The sequence below is a fragment of the Opisthocomus hoazin genome, chromosome Z (genome assembly GCF_030867145.1).
Source record: "Opisthocomus hoazin isolate bOpiHoa1 chromosome Z, bOpiHoa1.hap1, whole genome shotgun sequence".
Taxonomy (NCBI): domain Eukaryota; kingdom Metazoa; phylum Chordata; class Aves; order Opisthocomiformes; family Opisthocomidae; genus Opisthocomus; species Opisthocomus hoazin.
Window position 1 is genome coordinate 59,924,473 of NC_134454.1, and position 17,685 is coordinate 59,942,157.

The 17,685-nt window shown below is 40.1% G+C and overlaps 1 protein-coding gene across 10 annotated transcripts in view; it reads left to right on the forward strand.

The window, feature by feature from the left end:
• PIGG (phosphatidylinositol glycan anchor biosynthesis class G (EMM blood group)) overlaps window positions 1-17,685 on the forward strand; it is a 95,189-nt gene that overhangs the window by 25,843 nt on the left and 51,661 nt on the right. For 7 of the 10 annotated variants that reach the window (XM_075447278.1, XM_075447280.1, XM_075447281.1 and 4 more), the window contains exons 9-10: window positions 6,449-6,906; window positions 14,551-14,742. In XM_075447278.1, coding sequence (XP_075303393.1) covers window positions 6,449-6,906; window positions 14,551-14,742 — 650 coding nt within the window. Of the gene's footprint in view, window positions 1-6,448; window positions 6,907-14,550; window positions 14,743-15,168; window positions 15,713-17,685 lie in introns of all 10 variants that reach the window. The other 3 variants (XR_012766636.1, XR_012766637.1, XM_075447282.1) reach the window with 3 other exon arrangements.

Consider the following 17,685-nt stretch of genomic DNA (forward strand, 5'->3'; position numbering starts at 1 on the left):
CATTCTGCTTATGAGACCACTGCATCTGGCGCATTCTTCCTGGTTGATGCTGAGGCTTTGGATGCAATCCCCTGTTGCTCGAAGAAGGATGTTTCAACAGCAGCTTGTCTCCTTTTCCTCTTTGGTACTAATTATGAGACCATCTGGAATTCAAGAAGTGGGAAAAAACCCATTTATTCACAAGTGAAATTTGATGTTGCTGGCAATTACACTTCTGTCATTTTAAGACAGGGATCAGTTAGTGTCTCTTGGACATGAAGATGCTTATTTTCATGTCACCTTTGGAAATACCTCCATTTGTCTGTAATGGAACAGTTATCTATTCAAGCATTTCCTGTTTGAGCTAGAAAGGTGGTGAAATATCTGAAATCGGGGCAGACATGTTTTCTGGAGTTTTACCTAGCTGGGACCTCAGGACATACAAGCAAATGATCAGATCATCTGCTTCAAGTTGATAGTAGATGAATGAGGAGGTTTTCAGCAATGTTTTACGAAAGGTTTGTGTGTTTGTTTTCCCAAGACTGGGGCAGAGAGAAATAAAAAGTACTGGATTCTCCATCCCAGGTCTGTCTGCAATCATGTTCCTACCTGAGACATGTCTGAAGATGTGGGAAGCTGAAGTATGTCGTAGGAAGTGTAGGCAATAGTAATGCTGGTTGAGGCAGACGTGACATTGTATCCAGACTTGTAGAAATGCATTTTTGTCATCACATATTCAATCCTATTCCATAGGTGACTGGATTTCTGAATGTATATCTCATCTCATCAGTCAGACAGGCTTTGGTGTCTCTGTTCAAGTTCCAGAACAAGCTTGAAATATTTTGTAGGTTTAGTTAGTAAGTTCCTCCATTCCAGGCATTTATAAAACCAGTGACCTGAATTTGATTTACATTTTTACTAGTCTCAGGGCAGTTGCAGAATGATACAGTGTTTTTTTTTTTTTTGCAGGTGGCTTCTTATACAAAGATAGAGTGTGGAGAATGTGAAAGAAGCAGTGGATATTCTGGTGTTGCTTGCAGTGTGGATGTGAGAGGTTATTTACTGGTAACTGGGACACAAACAGTATAATTCACAAACATTTGTGTCCCACCTTCTATTCTCTTTTCCAGTAGAATACCTAGATTTTGGGGGAAAGAACATATTGGTTGTATATGCTGTGTGTTGATCGTGAAGGTCCTTCTATGTGTATTAGGAGTATTACTTACACTAAAATAGCTCTGAATCCAAGCGTCTGTGACCTGTGCATCTCCACAGTGGAAATCTGCGCATGGGCTCCTCTTCTGAAAGGGCTCTGAAGCCCTGCTCTGCTGAGGGCAGGGGTAAAATCCTGATTCAAGGTCTTGCAGTTGAAAAAGCTAAAAGCCTTTTCTAAGCTTATGCTATACAATGAAGTGTAGGAATTTTAAAAGTAATTAAGATAAGCTCTCCTGTTAATGGCTTCAGAGCTTTTTTCCTTCAAATTGTTTCCATTCACATCTAAAGATTTCTCTGAAGTGCTGCTCATTTGTAATGCTTTTTTTCCACTGTGGCTGAATATAGAAACTGATTACCAAGTTCATGAATTTTCTGAAGACCAGTGCAGGCAGTGTTAGCATCTGCTTCCTGACTTATTTATAGATTCTGATTACTGTGTTTCTAGCAGCACCAGTCCCTTCTTTTAATGACACTTCAGGCTTTAAATAGCTCTGCAGCCCTTTACAAATTCCAGAAAATCGTCAAAAATTTTAACTTCTTCTTCATAGCTTCACTCTAACTGCTTGGTAATTGACTTAAGTACGTTATTTACTACTACTAGTTTGTTTGGTTTTTTTTTGTCTATTGCTGATAGAAATCAAAACCCATAGTTTTCTGAAAATAAAACAAAAAGCTTGTCACATACAGCTTTTGAGAATTTTTGTTATGCAGAATTATAGTGGTTTTTTATTATGTAAACAAAATATTCCTCTTTCTGTTTATTTCAAAATACCCAGTTCATTTTAAGGTGTTTTTGTTTTTCCTCCTCTGTGTGGCATTCTTTATTGAATTGAACAATAAAACATCTTTATGCAATTGTACGTAAGAATCTTTTTACATTTTTTGACTGATGGAAAAAAAAGGTGATTTGATGGCGCCTTTACTGGGCAGCTTCAAAAATTATTCCAAACTGCTGTGAAAATATAGGAGCAAGTGTGCTCTGTAGTACTCTGTCGTAGAAGAGTTACCATTACTGGGAATCAAAGACTGGGTGCAGGGAGCTCAAATACCAGAAGGGAACAGAATGATAAGTATTTAAATTGTGGATGATTGTGAGCGTGAAAAAATAAAATGTTTCTTGTCTGAAAAGTGATTGTAAAGTTCCTCAGGCATTAACTATGGATGGTTATTTTTTGTGAAAGAGAGCTTTACTCCCAGCCATACAGAAGCTTCGTAACTGGAATTGGACCCAGAAGATAGACTACAGGAGGTTTTATGTCAGTCTGAAGAAAATGTTAGTTTCATGGGCAGAGATACATATATTCCATTGTTTTTGAACTAGCACTTCTGCAAGCTAGCAAGATAAGTTGAAGTACAGGTCAAAGAGGTCAGTTTCTTTATTAATTAATTAATAATGCTGATTCATCTAATGTTAAAGCTGCCTTGGCTTGGGAGTTTGTAGGCTTAAATTGAAAGCCTGGCGTTTATAAATTTCTAAACCGAAGATTCTGTATTGTTTGCCAAGATATCAGTGAAAGTCATAGGAGTCTTTTAGTATCTGGAGTGCCTGCTGAGTTCTTGAAAGTTGGAGGTGTTCATCAGCTAGAGAGACAGAGCTGTGAATATCAGAGTAGGACCTATGTTTCTGTGCCTGTAAATCAGATGCAAAAACTAAGTGCAATCTAAGTAATCTAATGTCAGGCGATATAAAAAACTGTAATGATGGAATTCCTAATAAGGCACAGTTTGTATATGAGGGATTACCAGTAAATTTAGAAAAACTTGATGAAGCTATTTTCAGTATTTCTTAGATCATCAAGGCTCAGGAGATTATAATTTGCAGTATAATTTTTCATTTTACGTAGTGACTTACTCTGGTCTGAAGTGTGGTTTATCAGTAAGTGCCATTGGACTGTAATCCTTTGATGCGACTATAGAACTAATTTTTTTCTCTTTCCACTGGAGTTGTGAGAGTCAGACAAGCAGGAAAGAAATACGGAATTCTAACACTGGGACATTTCACATTAATGCCATCATTTTTGTGAGGCTTTTGCATATTCCCCATTGAAAATACATCACTTCTTCAATTTTCATATCAGTGCTGACAGCAACCAGATAAAAGAGAGCTATCCTTGTATAGATTTTATGTCTTGTAAAGAAGACGAATTGTATTGAAGACTGGTTCATTCTCATTTGTTGAGGATCTCAGATTCTGTTGTCTCTGCAAGCAGACGGTGCTTACATGCTTGCTCATCTATTTAGTTAGGCAAGATCTTTAAGGTCAGCATGATGGCATAATTGGAGCTTTAACTTTCTGTGGTTCAGTCATGTACTGTTCTTGTCTTGGCTTTGTGAATTTGATGGTCTTTGGTCTCTGCGCGAACTACATGTCTACCTTGTCCTTTTTTTCCAGGATGTAGCTTATGATATTTGATTTTCAGAGTGGAGTACTAAACAAAAAAGAGGGTCTTTAGAACACCAAAGAAATTCCAAGTCCTTGTAAATTTTGATAGGGCCTGGGCAGTTTTTCAGATTATGACTGTTCTTGTGCTAAATTTTTAGTAGTTTCTTTCAACCATTATTGTGTGTAACCTCATGGGGACTTTTTTGGGGTTTTTTGTTGTTTTTTCTTTTTTAAGTGAAGTGACTTCAGTGTAATATATATCTGTAATAACACAAGAAATGGAGGTGATACGAATAGGTGATAACTTTAACTATACTTCCTACCTTCTTTCACTGCGTCTTTTATTGATTTTGCAAAAGTTGTTTTCCTCAAAGCAAAATTCCAGATGCTGTTAACTAGCTTCTTGCATCAAATGTGTTCATTCTCCTCTGTGTGTTACGTGGTCCAGCTTATTGAACAAAAGCACATACGCTGCTGTCAGTAAATCTTAAGCTTAAGTGAGGCTTGCATCTAAGATGCTTAGGGAAATCTGTATTGTTTACACACACGTTCTTGTTACCTGCTCTAAAATTACTGAGTTTCTATATTCTTCTAACATACTACTTAAAACAGTTCAAGAACCATAGTACACTGTGTATCTTTGAATGTGAGTACGTTCTCTGTGAGATTCACCTGTATGAATATTCAAGATGTTTTTTTAAGGTTTGTTCATAAGGTCAAATGTAGGAGGATGATGTGGTTGAAGTGTGCAGTTAAAGAAATTAATGTCAAAGTAAGTTCAGAGATCTTTGTTCTGGAGTAAAAATGGAATGCAATATTTTTGATTTGGCTTTGAAGTTGTTTATCGGATGTTTACAATACCAGTTTAAGAGATACTCTGCGATATAGAATCATAGAACCGTAGAATAGTTTGGGTTGGAAAGGACCTTGAAAGGTCATCTAGTCCAGCCCACTGCAATGATGTATGATTAATATTCTCTAATGGAGGAAAAATTAATGAGACAATAAGATGGCAAAGGATGATTTTTTGATAGTGTCTTTCCCAAAATGGTTCACGAGTATGTCGCTCTATTTGTTAAGGGATGTTAGGAAGCTGCTGCTGGCCCTGGTGGCCTTCAGGGCTGGGGCATTTGTCCTGCCTTGCTGCTGGAGCCCAGGGGTGCATGCCCAGCCTGGGCTCCCATCCCCACCTCTGGCTCAGACTTTGAGAAGTTAAACAGAAGGAGTCCTAAATTTAGAATGGGACAACAGACAGGCTGTTAAATAGACAGTCCCTCCAGCCAGTGGCCTTGCAACCTTCCACACATAGGTATGCACTTGTGGCCCTTTGGTGTCGGACACAGACCTACAAGCTTGGTGATCCACGGTCGCTTTTTCTGTTGCCGACACCCTGACTTGTCTTGGACTGTGATCCCTCCAGCTGTCCTGGTGGCCTGTGGTCCCCACTCTGGTCTCTGGTGTGTGGACCCTCATGTGCTGCAGTCACTGGCACTACAGGCGTGTGGGTCCAGTCACCCATGATCCCCCTCCAGTTGCTGGTATCTGCTTTTACTTGCTCTGTTCTGTAGGTGTTGGCATACAGGCTTGTTTCCAGTTACGTGCAGTGAGACTTTGCAACACCCGCAGGTGGGACAGAGAGTGGAGTTGCACAGAAAGATAGTTAGGAGGGGATTTAGTAAGACAGGATAGACCACAGTGATAAGGCACAGGGCTCAGTCAGCGAAGTGCACTGACTGGCGCCTGCTCACACATAGCCCTGGCCCCTTTATCCTTCCTCCTCTCACTTTGCCCCCTGCCTCCAGCCTGTTCCTCACCACCCCCTCTCCCCTGCTTTGACACTTTCCTGAAGCATTGTTTAATGAATTTTGTATAGATCCACAGGCGCCATCAGATATCCATAGTAATCATGTTCTGTCACTTTGCTCCTTATCTGTTACAAAGTCCAGGCTGATGCTCTTCAGAGCTATGCCTGTGGTTTCTTAACAGCCTGTCAATTAATGGCTGAAGAGTTTTGGTCATCTTTACAATCTCCTTAGTGCTTACTTATTGGGTTTGTGTCTCTGTGGTCTTTATATGGCTGTCCCTGTTACCTCGTATTCCCTTTTTGCTGAAAAGGTCCTTTACCTGATAACGTCAATGAACCAGGTTCTTTCACCTTCCACATGCCCTTATGCTCTCTTTTTAGCCGTATCATTGAGGGCAGTGATGATGAGGCAATTCCAAGTAGATGCTGTGAACAGGAAATCGAAATAAGGGAGGCATTAGACAAAGAATACTATGGTTTTAGATAGGCACAGCATGTAAAGTAAATAATAGACAGGTAAGTTTTAAAGTAGATTTTATTATGAAAGACACATTTCAAGCTAAGTAAGGTGAAGGGGTGCCATCAGACTGTCTGCAAATAACTTTTGTCAATTTGAGTAGTGAAGGCTGTCACTGTACTGAGTTGAGGGTAGCACAGATTTAAACTGTTAGAAAATTACGTGTTATCTGTATCCTAAATTTGATTTCTGCAGGATTTCTATTTTACCTCTATGAATGTGCAGCGGGGAGAGAGCTTGTTTCGAACCTGCTGTCACAGGGTGGTAGGGAAACTTAATCTGTACAGTTGTGATGATTATTCATAGAGAAGTTTTTTCCCTTAAACAGAATGTAATTTTAAAAAGTATGATTATGTTGCAATGCTAGCTAAATAAGCTACACTAAAACGATTCTTTTATTGATTTGGGGGATTTGTCAAGATAGAAATAACTTGTCTCACTGTTTATTTTGTTTTCTTAGAGGAAATTGCTGTAAGCACACTGTGGATGCTTAAACAAGTGAAATTTTCATCCCTTTTCACCACTGCTGTATTTTTTTTTTTGTTTGCAGAATCCAGTTGTGTCTGGTTGCAGCTGGTCAGAAATAGATGTGCTGATTCTGGCTGGAACAATTGGCCATGTTTTGAGTTTGGGGGCAAGCAGTTTTATAGAAGAGGAGCATCAAACCTGGTATTTTCTTATCAATACACTTTGTTTGGCGCTCTCTCAGGAACTTTGTAGAAATAATTTTCTTCTGAAAGAATGTCACCCTCAACATAGCACCACTGTGAAACAGAACTTTGATAGTATGGGGGAAGCCTCTGAGTACAAGAATATAGACATTCCAGAAGCAGGTGATTCAAAACTGGGCAAGGCCACCTCTTCGGCTGATTTCGTAAAAAGATCAGATAAGTGGATAAGCTTAGCAAGTCCATGGATCATCCTTATTTGCTGTCGGCTACTCCGATCCTTGAATCAGACAGGTGTCCAGTGGGCTCATCGACCAGACTTTGGGCATTGGTTGACCAGGTGGGTATCTGGTTTATTGTCTTATTTTCTGTCTTATTAAAAACTAACATATGTGTCATTTGGTGAAATGTGTACATTTCTATGCAGTCTATGTTTAGAAATTGCTGTAAACATGCCAAGCGGGTAAACAGTTAAGTAACGTGAAGATTTTTTCACTGCGGTTTCATGCAGAAGTAACCTGTACTACCAATAGTTTATAATCTTTGCCCTGCACCCCATGACTTATCTAATTAATGCCAATTATACACGATAGGCTTATCAGAGGCAAAAAGTAAATATTTTCCGTGTATACGTCAACAGTGTCTGGTTTGGGAAATTAAAAATCATTTAATAGAATTAAACCCTTGACATTAAGGTGGAAGGTTCTGCTCAACTCCAAACTTTGTGAAATTGCAGGAGAAGATACTACATGTAGAATTCTTCCTTGTCTATCACGGACATTGAATGTGTGGGTGGAAAACTGAAGGAATTTTTCAAGTGCAGTATGATAAACAAGAAAGGGAATTTTTTACATCTGGAAGTACACTGGAGAAGGGCTTCTGCTTTTTCTGCTACCTTTTAATATTGTGAAGAACTGCAGTCATTGTTCAGTGAAGAAAAGCACTTGATATTTCAGCTGGTAGATAGAGAAGCAATACCTTGTGACTGAGTAGTTAAAGTTTTGTAGACAGCAGATGGGGAGGCTGTGCTGTGCAAGATAAAGAAATTTCTTGCCAGTATCTTACAACATGTGGATGAAACATCATTCATCATTCGTTAATAGTGACATAGTAACGAACTAGTATGAGACCTGGTACTTATTGGAAGCCTCACAGATAAAATGCTAATTGCTGTGACAGGCATGAGTGCTGAAAGGCATGAGTTACGAGGGAATTTATCTCATTGTAGCAGTTGTCCTATACCAAAGCTTTCACCGTGTACTCCTCCTCTTGAGATGAGGTGAGGGATTAAGGAAGGAATGCCATATTCCCAGCATCATCTACATGATAGAGAACTCCTTCATTATGAGCTAAGCCAATGTGTGAGCAGGATTAGCTGCGATTTGGTGCAACTGCGGGGGATTTTTATAATTAATCCTGAGCATCTTCCAAAGATTTATTTGCCCAATAACTTCTTGAGCCAGGTGTCTTCTTCAGACTCTCAGTCCTTTTCTTTGAGGTGTACTAGTGCCACCATGCCAGGAAACAAGGACTTTATATTCTTGCAGCTGAAAAATGGTGTTTGTTTCAGAGGTATGGTTTTGCTAGTATGGCGCCCCAGGAATGTTTACTGACCGTTGGAAATGTTACCAGCCTTCTGAGAATTGCGTCTGCGTGCCTGGACTTAACTTCCAAAGATCCTGTCGTGGTTAAGCATGCTCCCACCTCTGGTTTGCTGGTGTTAGGTATGCCTATAGAGCAGCAAAACCTATTTTAGCCTTGGGCTGTGGGGACTCAGGGAGGTAGCACAGGTAGAATGTAGTCTGCAGCTGGAGCAGGTGCTTGTGGGGCTTCCTGATTTGCAACAAAGGCTGGGAAATCCTGTATGCCCAGTTCTAGCACTACTGCCTGTCAGGAGCTTCCAGGCAACCCACTCAAGTAAACCATGGTTCTTTACACCTGTTCTGGCTTAGTCTTTTTTTTTTGTTGTTGGGTAGGTAGGGGAGAGGAGGCTATTTTTGTGTTATTTTTTTTCTCCTATGGATTTGAATTGGTGTGTTTTGCATAATTCATATATGTCTTTGAAAACAACAGAATCACAAGCTGGTTGAGGTTGGAGGGGAACTCTGGAAATTACATGGTTCAATCCCGCTACTCAGAGCAGAGTGATCTGGAACAGATGGCTCAGATTCTTGTCCATCTCCAAGCATAGAGACTCCACAACCATTCTGGGCCACCTGTTTAATTTTTGCCCCCCAGAATTTCCATCTATTTAAACAGAATTTCCTTTATTTTAATTTGTGTCCATTGCATGATGTCCTTTTGCTGGGCACCACTGAGAAGAATATGGGTTTACCTTTTTGCAACACACTTCACCTCCAGTCAAGCTGGTGAGATCTGTACTGAGCCTTCTTTTTTGAGGCTAAACAGTCCCAGGGCTTTGAGCTTCTCTTTGTAGAAGAGATGCTCCCATCATCATTTTCATAGTCCTTCGCTGCATTTGCTCCAATATGTCCATGTATTTCTCTGTGCTGGATAACTCATAACTGGACGCAGGGCTGAGGACAGGTGAAGAAACACCTTCCTCAGCCTGCTGGCAGTGTTTTTCGTAATGCATCGCCAAATGCTGTTGGTTTTCTCTGGTGCGAGGGCACATTGCTGGCTGATAATTAACTCAGTGTGCACCAGAGCTATCTCTGAAAAGATGTTCAGCCCCAAGTCTGTCCAAGTGTGTAGCTGTTTGTTGCAAGGTGCAGTACTTGCCTCTTCCCCTTGTTGAACTTCATAAGGTTGCTGTCGGGCAATTTCTCCAATCTGTTGAGGCACCTCTGAATGGCAGCAGACCCACCTACTGTATCAGCCACTCCTCCCACTTGTGCACTGTGTGCTGACCTGCTGAGGATGCGCTCTGCCCCATTGTCCAGGTCATTAAATGAAGAAGTTGAACAGTATCAGCCCCAGTGTCAAGCCCTGGGGTTGGTCCTTAGTGACTGGCCTCCAGATGGACTTTGTGCTGCTGATCACAACCCTGTGAGCCACTTTTCAGTGCACCTGACTGTCCGCTTTACCTAGCTGGGACTGCATCAGTTTGCCTGGGATGATGTTATAGGAGATGGTGTTAAAAGCTTTGTAAAAGCTGAGATAAACAACATCGCCTGCTCTCTGCTCTTCCACTGGGCTGATCATCTCATCACAGAAGTGTTTGAAGTTGAATAAGGATTACTTCCCCTTCATAAAGCCATCACAGCCCTATTTAAATGAAAGCTGTCTTCCTCCCCCTTCAGTAAGGCTGAAGTACAGCAGCTAGGTATCAAAACCAAAACTAAAGAATTTTACAGGTAAATTGCTGCCTGCGCTTCTCCACCAAACTATACCCTCCCATTGGGTATGTTTGCTTGGCTCTTGAAGCAAATAGAAGAGACAAAGTCCTGCAGCTGTAGTCTTAGGCTACGACTGCTTGTTTGGCTACAATAGTAGGTTAAAGGAGCTCTTGCCTTACAAGGCAAGGTACCTGCTGTCTTGCTCCTCCCCTCCCTGGCCCTGTATTTTACCAGCACAGCTGTTGCTTTGTCGGTGTGGTGAGCTAAATCATTGAATAGATGTGGCTGGAAAAGTAACCCAAGACAGTGTGGGGAACTCTTGGCTTCCCACTCTGATTTACCATCCAGCTTCACAGGCAAATTGGCTGGCTTAGTAACGGGAATGCAGGAAGGGAAGAGTGTGCAAGGCAGCACTGCTGCTGTTGAAATTCCTATAGAAACAAAATGTGCAAGTATCTTCATCTTCTGAAGTGCTGCAGACATAAATAGTTTTTTCTTTCTGCCATTGTCAAGCATTCCTTACAAAAACCCACTTGCCATTCCAATTTGATTGAGGAGGAAGCAGTAATTCACAAAATTGTACTTTTGGGGGCTTTAAAGACATTGTGGAACTGTCCAGATTGCCATGCCATGGCAGGCTAAGAGGATGTGTCACTGAGGCTGCCGCAGTTCTGCCTTCTCCCTTATACTGGTGTAACTGCTGCTGCTGTGTTTAGGGAGCAGGTGATGGAGCAGAACCCTGGCAGCCGTGGCACAAGTTGGCTTGGGCTGCTGGGGAGCTACATCCTGACTTAAATCAACAGAGCAGTTTTTAGCCAAAGAGGAGAATACATGTCACCACGCTGACATATACTTTGGTTGCTTTATAGGGTTACAAGATTGCCCAGGTAGCAGCATTTGAAGTGCACAATTTTTGGACTAGAGTGGTGGCATGTAGGTGAGTTCTTGGGTCTGAAATGATTCACTGGACAAGCTTCAGAAAGATCAGTCAACAATGCAACTAAATCTTTGCTCATCCTGTGGCCTATAGAGTGTCTGTGAATTCCTATTTGGCAAGCATGCTTGCACTTTCTTTGGTTAGAGGTTTTAATGCCTTTGTTGGTTCTTCTTCACAAGAGAACAGGGTAGTAGAGATATCTGTTTCCCTAGTTGATCAGGATTGAGATGATGTTTTTCCTTATAGCATGAATTAATAGTTGGTGATAAGCTGAGTTGCATAAAGCAGTTATTTCTCTTCCCAAAATGCATTGCTAGTCTGTAAGGTTGATTGTTATTCTATTTTTAGGATGCGTTTAATTTGCATAGTTATGTCTTAATAGCACATTTTTTAGTAATAAGAAATTAGAACCTTACTTAGATCATGTGTGCCCTTGTCAGTTTGAGTTAGAGCTACTCAGGCTTTTTCTAGCCAGCCTTCTATTTTATCTCTAAGATAAACTAATCAACAAACTACCCTCTTTTCTTCCCTCTGTATTAACCTTTTGGACATCTGTGCTCATTCTCAGGCTAGTATTTTGCTTATCTGTGCAGTGCTTAAGGGGCACAACATTTGAGGTATAGACTGTTGTGCAGGTTTGTGCATGGAAAAATGTAAGCAACAAAACACAGAAAATCCACCTGTAGTGTGTTGAATTTGGCTACTAGGGATGCATTCAACAGTGCTGAAATAGGGAGAATGTTGTTTGTTATTTGCAGAGAGACTCTGCAAAACCTGCTACAAATTAGAAAAAAAAGACTGGTGAGAAAAAGAGCACAAAAAAATTAGACAGTAGATGAAGTGGAAGAGAACATGCAATCCCTAATTTTGCCTTGAAGTCAGGTTTTCTTTTTAATTAGTTGGTATTTGGTTAGCTTCATTTCGCTGTTAATCTTGGCCAGACCTGATATTTGGAAGGTGTCAGACCTGTTATATGGCTCACTGTGGAAGGGCTGAAGCTGTCAACGACAGCGTCAGCTTGAAGAGAAGTGATGAGAAGCAGCAGCATGGGAAGATAAGATTTGCTCTTAATAGTGTACTTAGCCATCCCCATATGCCTTCCACCCAAAGCTAGCACACTAAGTGACTCCTGTGTATTCTGTTGTACGTAGTAGAATGAAAGTAAACTATTATAAAAGGCTTTATCCACATAAAATGTGAATTGTGCACATTTGTAATTCTTTTTACTTTTACTCTAATTGTATTTGCAGTAGAGAGGTGAGGTCAAAGCAGTGGCAGGAAACACCTTCTATCTTCATTCTGATACCAGACGTATGAAAGTTTAGAGTACAAGCTGTTACAATAAGAACGTAGAGCTGAAGCTCTCTTTTTTGCCTTCCCCCGTCCCCAGGTGTTCTGTCAGGAAACTGTTGGTTCTTCATGGTCCGTTTTGTGGTTTGAGCAAAACCCAGTACATTTCAGCTGAGAGCAGAGTATCGCATTCATGCTCGTATTTCTGAATAGAATATCAAAATCATTTAGAACTTTCCTAAATGGCTGGACTCTATGTTGAGCAACTACAATCCCCTTCCAAAATACATGCTAATTTAATATGCACTTAGCTGCTTAACTGTAAGAACCTTAGCTGGAAGACTTTGAAACTGTAGGTGATTTATGCTGGCCTGACTTCACTTGCTATAAATACTTTTATTGTTTCTTCAGCAAACTCTATGAAACACTGGCAAAAGTTTTTTTGCAACAGATTTACATGGTTCAGAAAAATCTGAAGCAGAAATCACAGAGGAGTGTTACCAGAAAACCTGGATGTGAGTTGGATATAACCCCTGTGCTAGCAGTCAGGAAAGCACCATTAGTAACTGATGTGCACATGACAATTAACATATCCTTGCTCTCTACTAGGCCTTCTCTGAGAATTTTCTTTCTATTTTGGGAGCTTAGAGTATGATTTCACATGTTCACTGTAGGCAATTGTAGCTGTTAGTGAGTGTCTTGGTCGATGTAACACCAGCAATTACTTCTTACAGGTAGGAATATTTTTTAAATTTTTATATGTTGCTATGTTAGATTTGCCTGCAGGAGTCTCGTAACAAAAGTGCATTGACTTTTTTAGATAAAGAGACAAAGATGATGATATGCTATTATTTATCCCTGATTTGTTTTATCTCACTCTCATACAATGAGCAGCCAAAGAGAATGTGTCCTGAAAGCTCTTAAAATTTTCCGCAGAGGTTCATTTGAAAGATACAGTGGCTACTAAATTAGTTCTTTATGTGTTGGTCAGAAGAGATGGTGCGTGCACTATCTTCACAGGTTGCTGCAGCAATCCGTTCACTGCTTCTACTGTCTCCCTTCTGTAGAGGAATAACAACAGTGAGGAGAAACATCAAGACTGCATTTTCTCTCCCATATATTCCTCTTGCTGTCCTCTGCGGGCCTGCAGGGCGCAGTGCATCTCGTGAGAGTCTCGTTAAGTTGTATGGGGTGCTTGACTGGGTCCTGCAGAGAGGACTAATAGGACAATTTTTCTGCCCCATATCCTTTCCTCTGTGACTTTCCAAGCATAACAGCTGAAACATCTATTGGTCGGACTCCTGATGAAGCATATACTAGGGAACAGGAAAGCGAACTTGTTTGAAGTTCTATAATTTTTATTAAATCAAAGATAAAATTCCAATCATAAGTGCAGTCGGAGTTAATGCAGATAACAGCCCAGGCTCAGTCAGTTTTCTGAAGTGAGTGATCTTTTATCATGGCATTTTGAAATGTGGAAGACAGAAGATGGAGCCCTTGGCTTTCACACTCTATGTGATGTTCTTAACAGAAGGTAAATCCAACAAAACTAGTGGTTCTAGGTCATTTGGGATTCTGGGAATATTTACAGTAGGCAAGGGTTAGCAATTCGTGGATTACCGTAGGCTTTCTGGAATTGCATAGCTAGTTATAGTAGGGGTTGATTGCAGATCTTTACCTTACCCCGTTACAATTTGAAGTGCTAATTGATATCACTGTATATTTAAATACATCATACTGGCAGCACGTTCAATGAAATGCCTTTGATTCTGGAATAAGTGTTACCTATTTAGGATGCAGGGGAACAAACAAACTGTGTCTGTAATTTTCTTGGCCATGATGCAAATTTTGTGTCTTTATATCTGCTATGGATTAATCCAGTACAAGATGCTGTAGTTGCATAAGGGAATCATACTGTGGTAATGTGTTTGTGTGTGTATGTTTTAAACTGTGTGTTTCTGGTCATTTTGGCTAGGTAATCTTTTGTATGTCTAAAATGAAACATACCAAATACAAGTGCATTTATTTAAAAAGAGAGAAGAGTTCTAATTCTATTGTGCAAAAATCTTTTCTGCCTTATGCTAGAAAATGCAATGCTGTAGTATAAGCAAAATGCACTGTTTCAAGATGTATAAATAACAAAACCCTAGTTTAAAAGCATTAGATATGCAGCTCAGTTTTTATAAAATTAACAGAATAACTAGCATGTGGTGGAACATAATCATTACACTTTTAAACATGCATGCTTGAATAGAAAACCTCATTAATAAAGCCGCTTTTCTGCAAATACTGAAATATTTTACCATGCCTCTTGGAAAGTTCATAACAAATGTCAGTGCAGTGATTAATATGGGAATACAGTGCTGTAGCTAAGGCTCTGTCAAATGTGTTTAGCAGTAATTACAGTGGTTTGAAGGTTTGGGGCTTTTTTGTTTTTTTTGTTTTTTTTTTTCCCCAGCTCTGAACATAAAACTGAACTCTCCTTCTTGGCTGCAGTCTCTCTTCTTATGATCTTCTCTCTGGTTCAAAGAAGATGCTCCCTGGTTTCAAAAATTGCTATGGCACTTGGGCTCCTGGGAGTCTACAGTTACCGGGCAGCTATTGGAAATGTCATATTTCCATGGCAACATGACAGCAAAGATATTTCAAAGTAAGTTAATCAACAGATATGTAAATCTGTTTCTAGAGAGGTGCTAACACTGTGGATATCAGAGGATGAGGTGGGTGGGAACATTATGTCTAGGCTGGAATCACATTCTTATGAATAAAACTCTATTTTGTAGGTGGCCAGCACTCACTTTTTTTGTCATGTGTACATAGTTTTGAGCCCCATGAAGTGTCTTTTGACTGTGGTAGATCAGAAGCCAGTCAGATAAGAGTTAATATGAGGAAAATGTAATAGTCATAGCCTGTATTTTTTCTACAAAGAAAGTCCAAATGCACCGTCTCCTCTTGCTTTAGATGGACGTGCCACATTTAGCAGAATGCATCCCAAACTCATTTAGCTACTTCCTAGTTTTGAAAAATGCTTAGGCAGTAATTGGGAGAGTTGTTTTTCCGTATCTTTCTTTTGCAGGTGACTGTTCTGTAATGTACGACCTTTCGAGATGTAATCAAATCCTTCTAAGCTGTGCTGCAGAATGCATACTAAGGATTTTTACGTGGATGTTAAGTTTCTTACAGAACTAGTCTGTAACTGTAAGGAAGCTGTGCACTTTCACCAATAGCTACTTTTGGAATGTAGCCAAGTGGCTTTAGTTTTCTTATGACACCTTTTACTGTTGGGTTGTGCCTGGCGCTGCAGCTTCAAGTTTTTCCAAATGTCAGAGCGCTGCGGGAAACTTCCAGAGTCAGTTAGGACGTTTGATGAGGAGGATGTGATCATGGAAGAGAAGCTGTAAAACAGTTTTCGTCTGGATGTAATAAACTTTCTCTTGCACTCATTTTGAATCTGATGTGGATACAAATGGTTTCTGTTGGAGCTTCTTAATCAGGAGCCAGAGATTCACAAGATGTGCAGAGATGGAAAAAATCGTGCAGAAGATCTTTGGACATACAGAAGATCAGATTTGCTAACGAGGCATGTTTTATAACAAATATTTGAATGGATGTATATCTAGGTATATTTACATACATTCTATCTCTCCAAATATTGAAGATAATTCTAGCTGTATACTAGCGTTAACATTGTGTGCTAGTTTTGCCGGATGCAAAAGTAATGGTAATCTTTACTTAGTCTGCAGGATTTGGCTCTCTGTTTGAACATACCTGATTTCTGAGTGTGACCTCTAGTTTTGCTTTGTGTTTGAGTAAAATCCTTGGAGAAGAATACTGTCCTTGCAGTAAGAAGAAAAATATTGCAAAGTGGGACAGAACATTAAATACAGCAATTGAGCTGCAAATAAAATGCAATTAGAAGAATAAGTGGAGTACTTAAATACTAAAGGCAAAGCATTTACTGGGAACTTGTTCAATCTATAGTCAGTGTTATAATTGATTGCAATTATAACAAGAAAGATACAGGCTTTTTGTGTCATTTCACCTTGAATAGTGCACATGATGATTTGCTTAAATTATGTCAGTCCTTTATAAATTTCTGATTATATACTGGTTTAAAAGTTACTGTCATGTGCCAAAGCTTTACGCCCTTTACATCCTCTGTGTAAGGTGTTTGGTGAAAGCTGGCAGGGTTAGCAAACGCGTGTTCTGACCCTTGTGGTAGCACGTCTTCTGCACCTGGGCCGGGAATTGGGGTGCAGGGCTCTTTCCTGATCTCAGTAAGAAAGGACCAACAACAAATGTGTAGCAGAATAGATGTTTTAATAATATAGAGTAAAAAGGCGAATATAGGTAGCGAGTGCCTTCAGATGCTGGGAACCTTGGCTGCGTGCACCATCAGACAAGGCCCAGACAAATCTTCCCATGGCATGCTGTGGCACACAGGTCCCATCTGTGGAGAGGTTCTGCCTCCCTCCCATACCATGGTGCCTTTTCTTTTGTGATTAAAAAAACCCTCAGACACACCGTAACAAACCCATGTGTCTACTCCTGCCAGGTCAGAACATTCTCTCTGTCATAACACCCACCAGCACACAACACAGGCCAGCACAGAGCTTCCAACATGGTCCCTTGCAACGGCTACTCCTGCTAACATGGGGACTTCTCAAGCCTGAAGTACAGGGCCTAACAGAGCAGACATGGTTTGCCCAAGATCAGTAACTCCTCAAACACACTATCTTGCACAAGGCTCCCAATACAGCATGTCGGAAATGACGGTAGACACGTTAGTAGATTTCACGTTAGCTGATGCATTGACATGGTTATCCTCGCTCATCTTTATTGGATGGCTGATGTGATAAATGGTAAAGCCTGTTTAAAATGCCACCAGGAACAAAACTAGGACTTTCTTTGAAAAGTGTCTAGGGGTTTCTTTACTGTATTTGTGATATGGAGTAGCTCCACATTCAGGTGCAAGGTAGAGGTAGTTTTGTGTAATATGAGAAAAAGCTGTAGACAGCCAGTGCATTTTTTTATGGATAATGCTTTCTTCTGTAAGATTGAGACTCTTTGCTCTGGAACGCCCCCTCTCTGTACCCTTTACTGAAGACAAGTGTTTTCTCTGAATGTGATGACTGCTGGGAGGTGGATGAGGGAGAAGAGCCAATTGAATTGTGTCCCATCTTCTATGGCTTACACTAAGATAACCTCTAAATTAAAAAATGCAAGGAAGTAATTTGGCCTTCCATTTTCCTCAGAGTTCTTTTTAAAAAATGATAGTTTGTGCCATGAAGGAGTATATACCATACTGACACAAACAAAATAGTAGTAGTGCATTTGCTGAGAAATTGTTTTTTAAGTTTGAATTTTCATCAACAGGTTGATTTCAGTTTTCACTTAACTCATTTAATAGTGACAAATACCCAAAGCTATTTCTGAAAGTTTTAGTTCTAAGTCACATGAATATATTTGAATATTTTATGGTGATAATTACATCAGAATTACCAGAGACACTGAAAAGGTACACTGAATTTCTCCATTAGCCAGAAACACAGAAACTGTCTAAACTTTATTGGCTTTTATTTTTTTCCTCCTA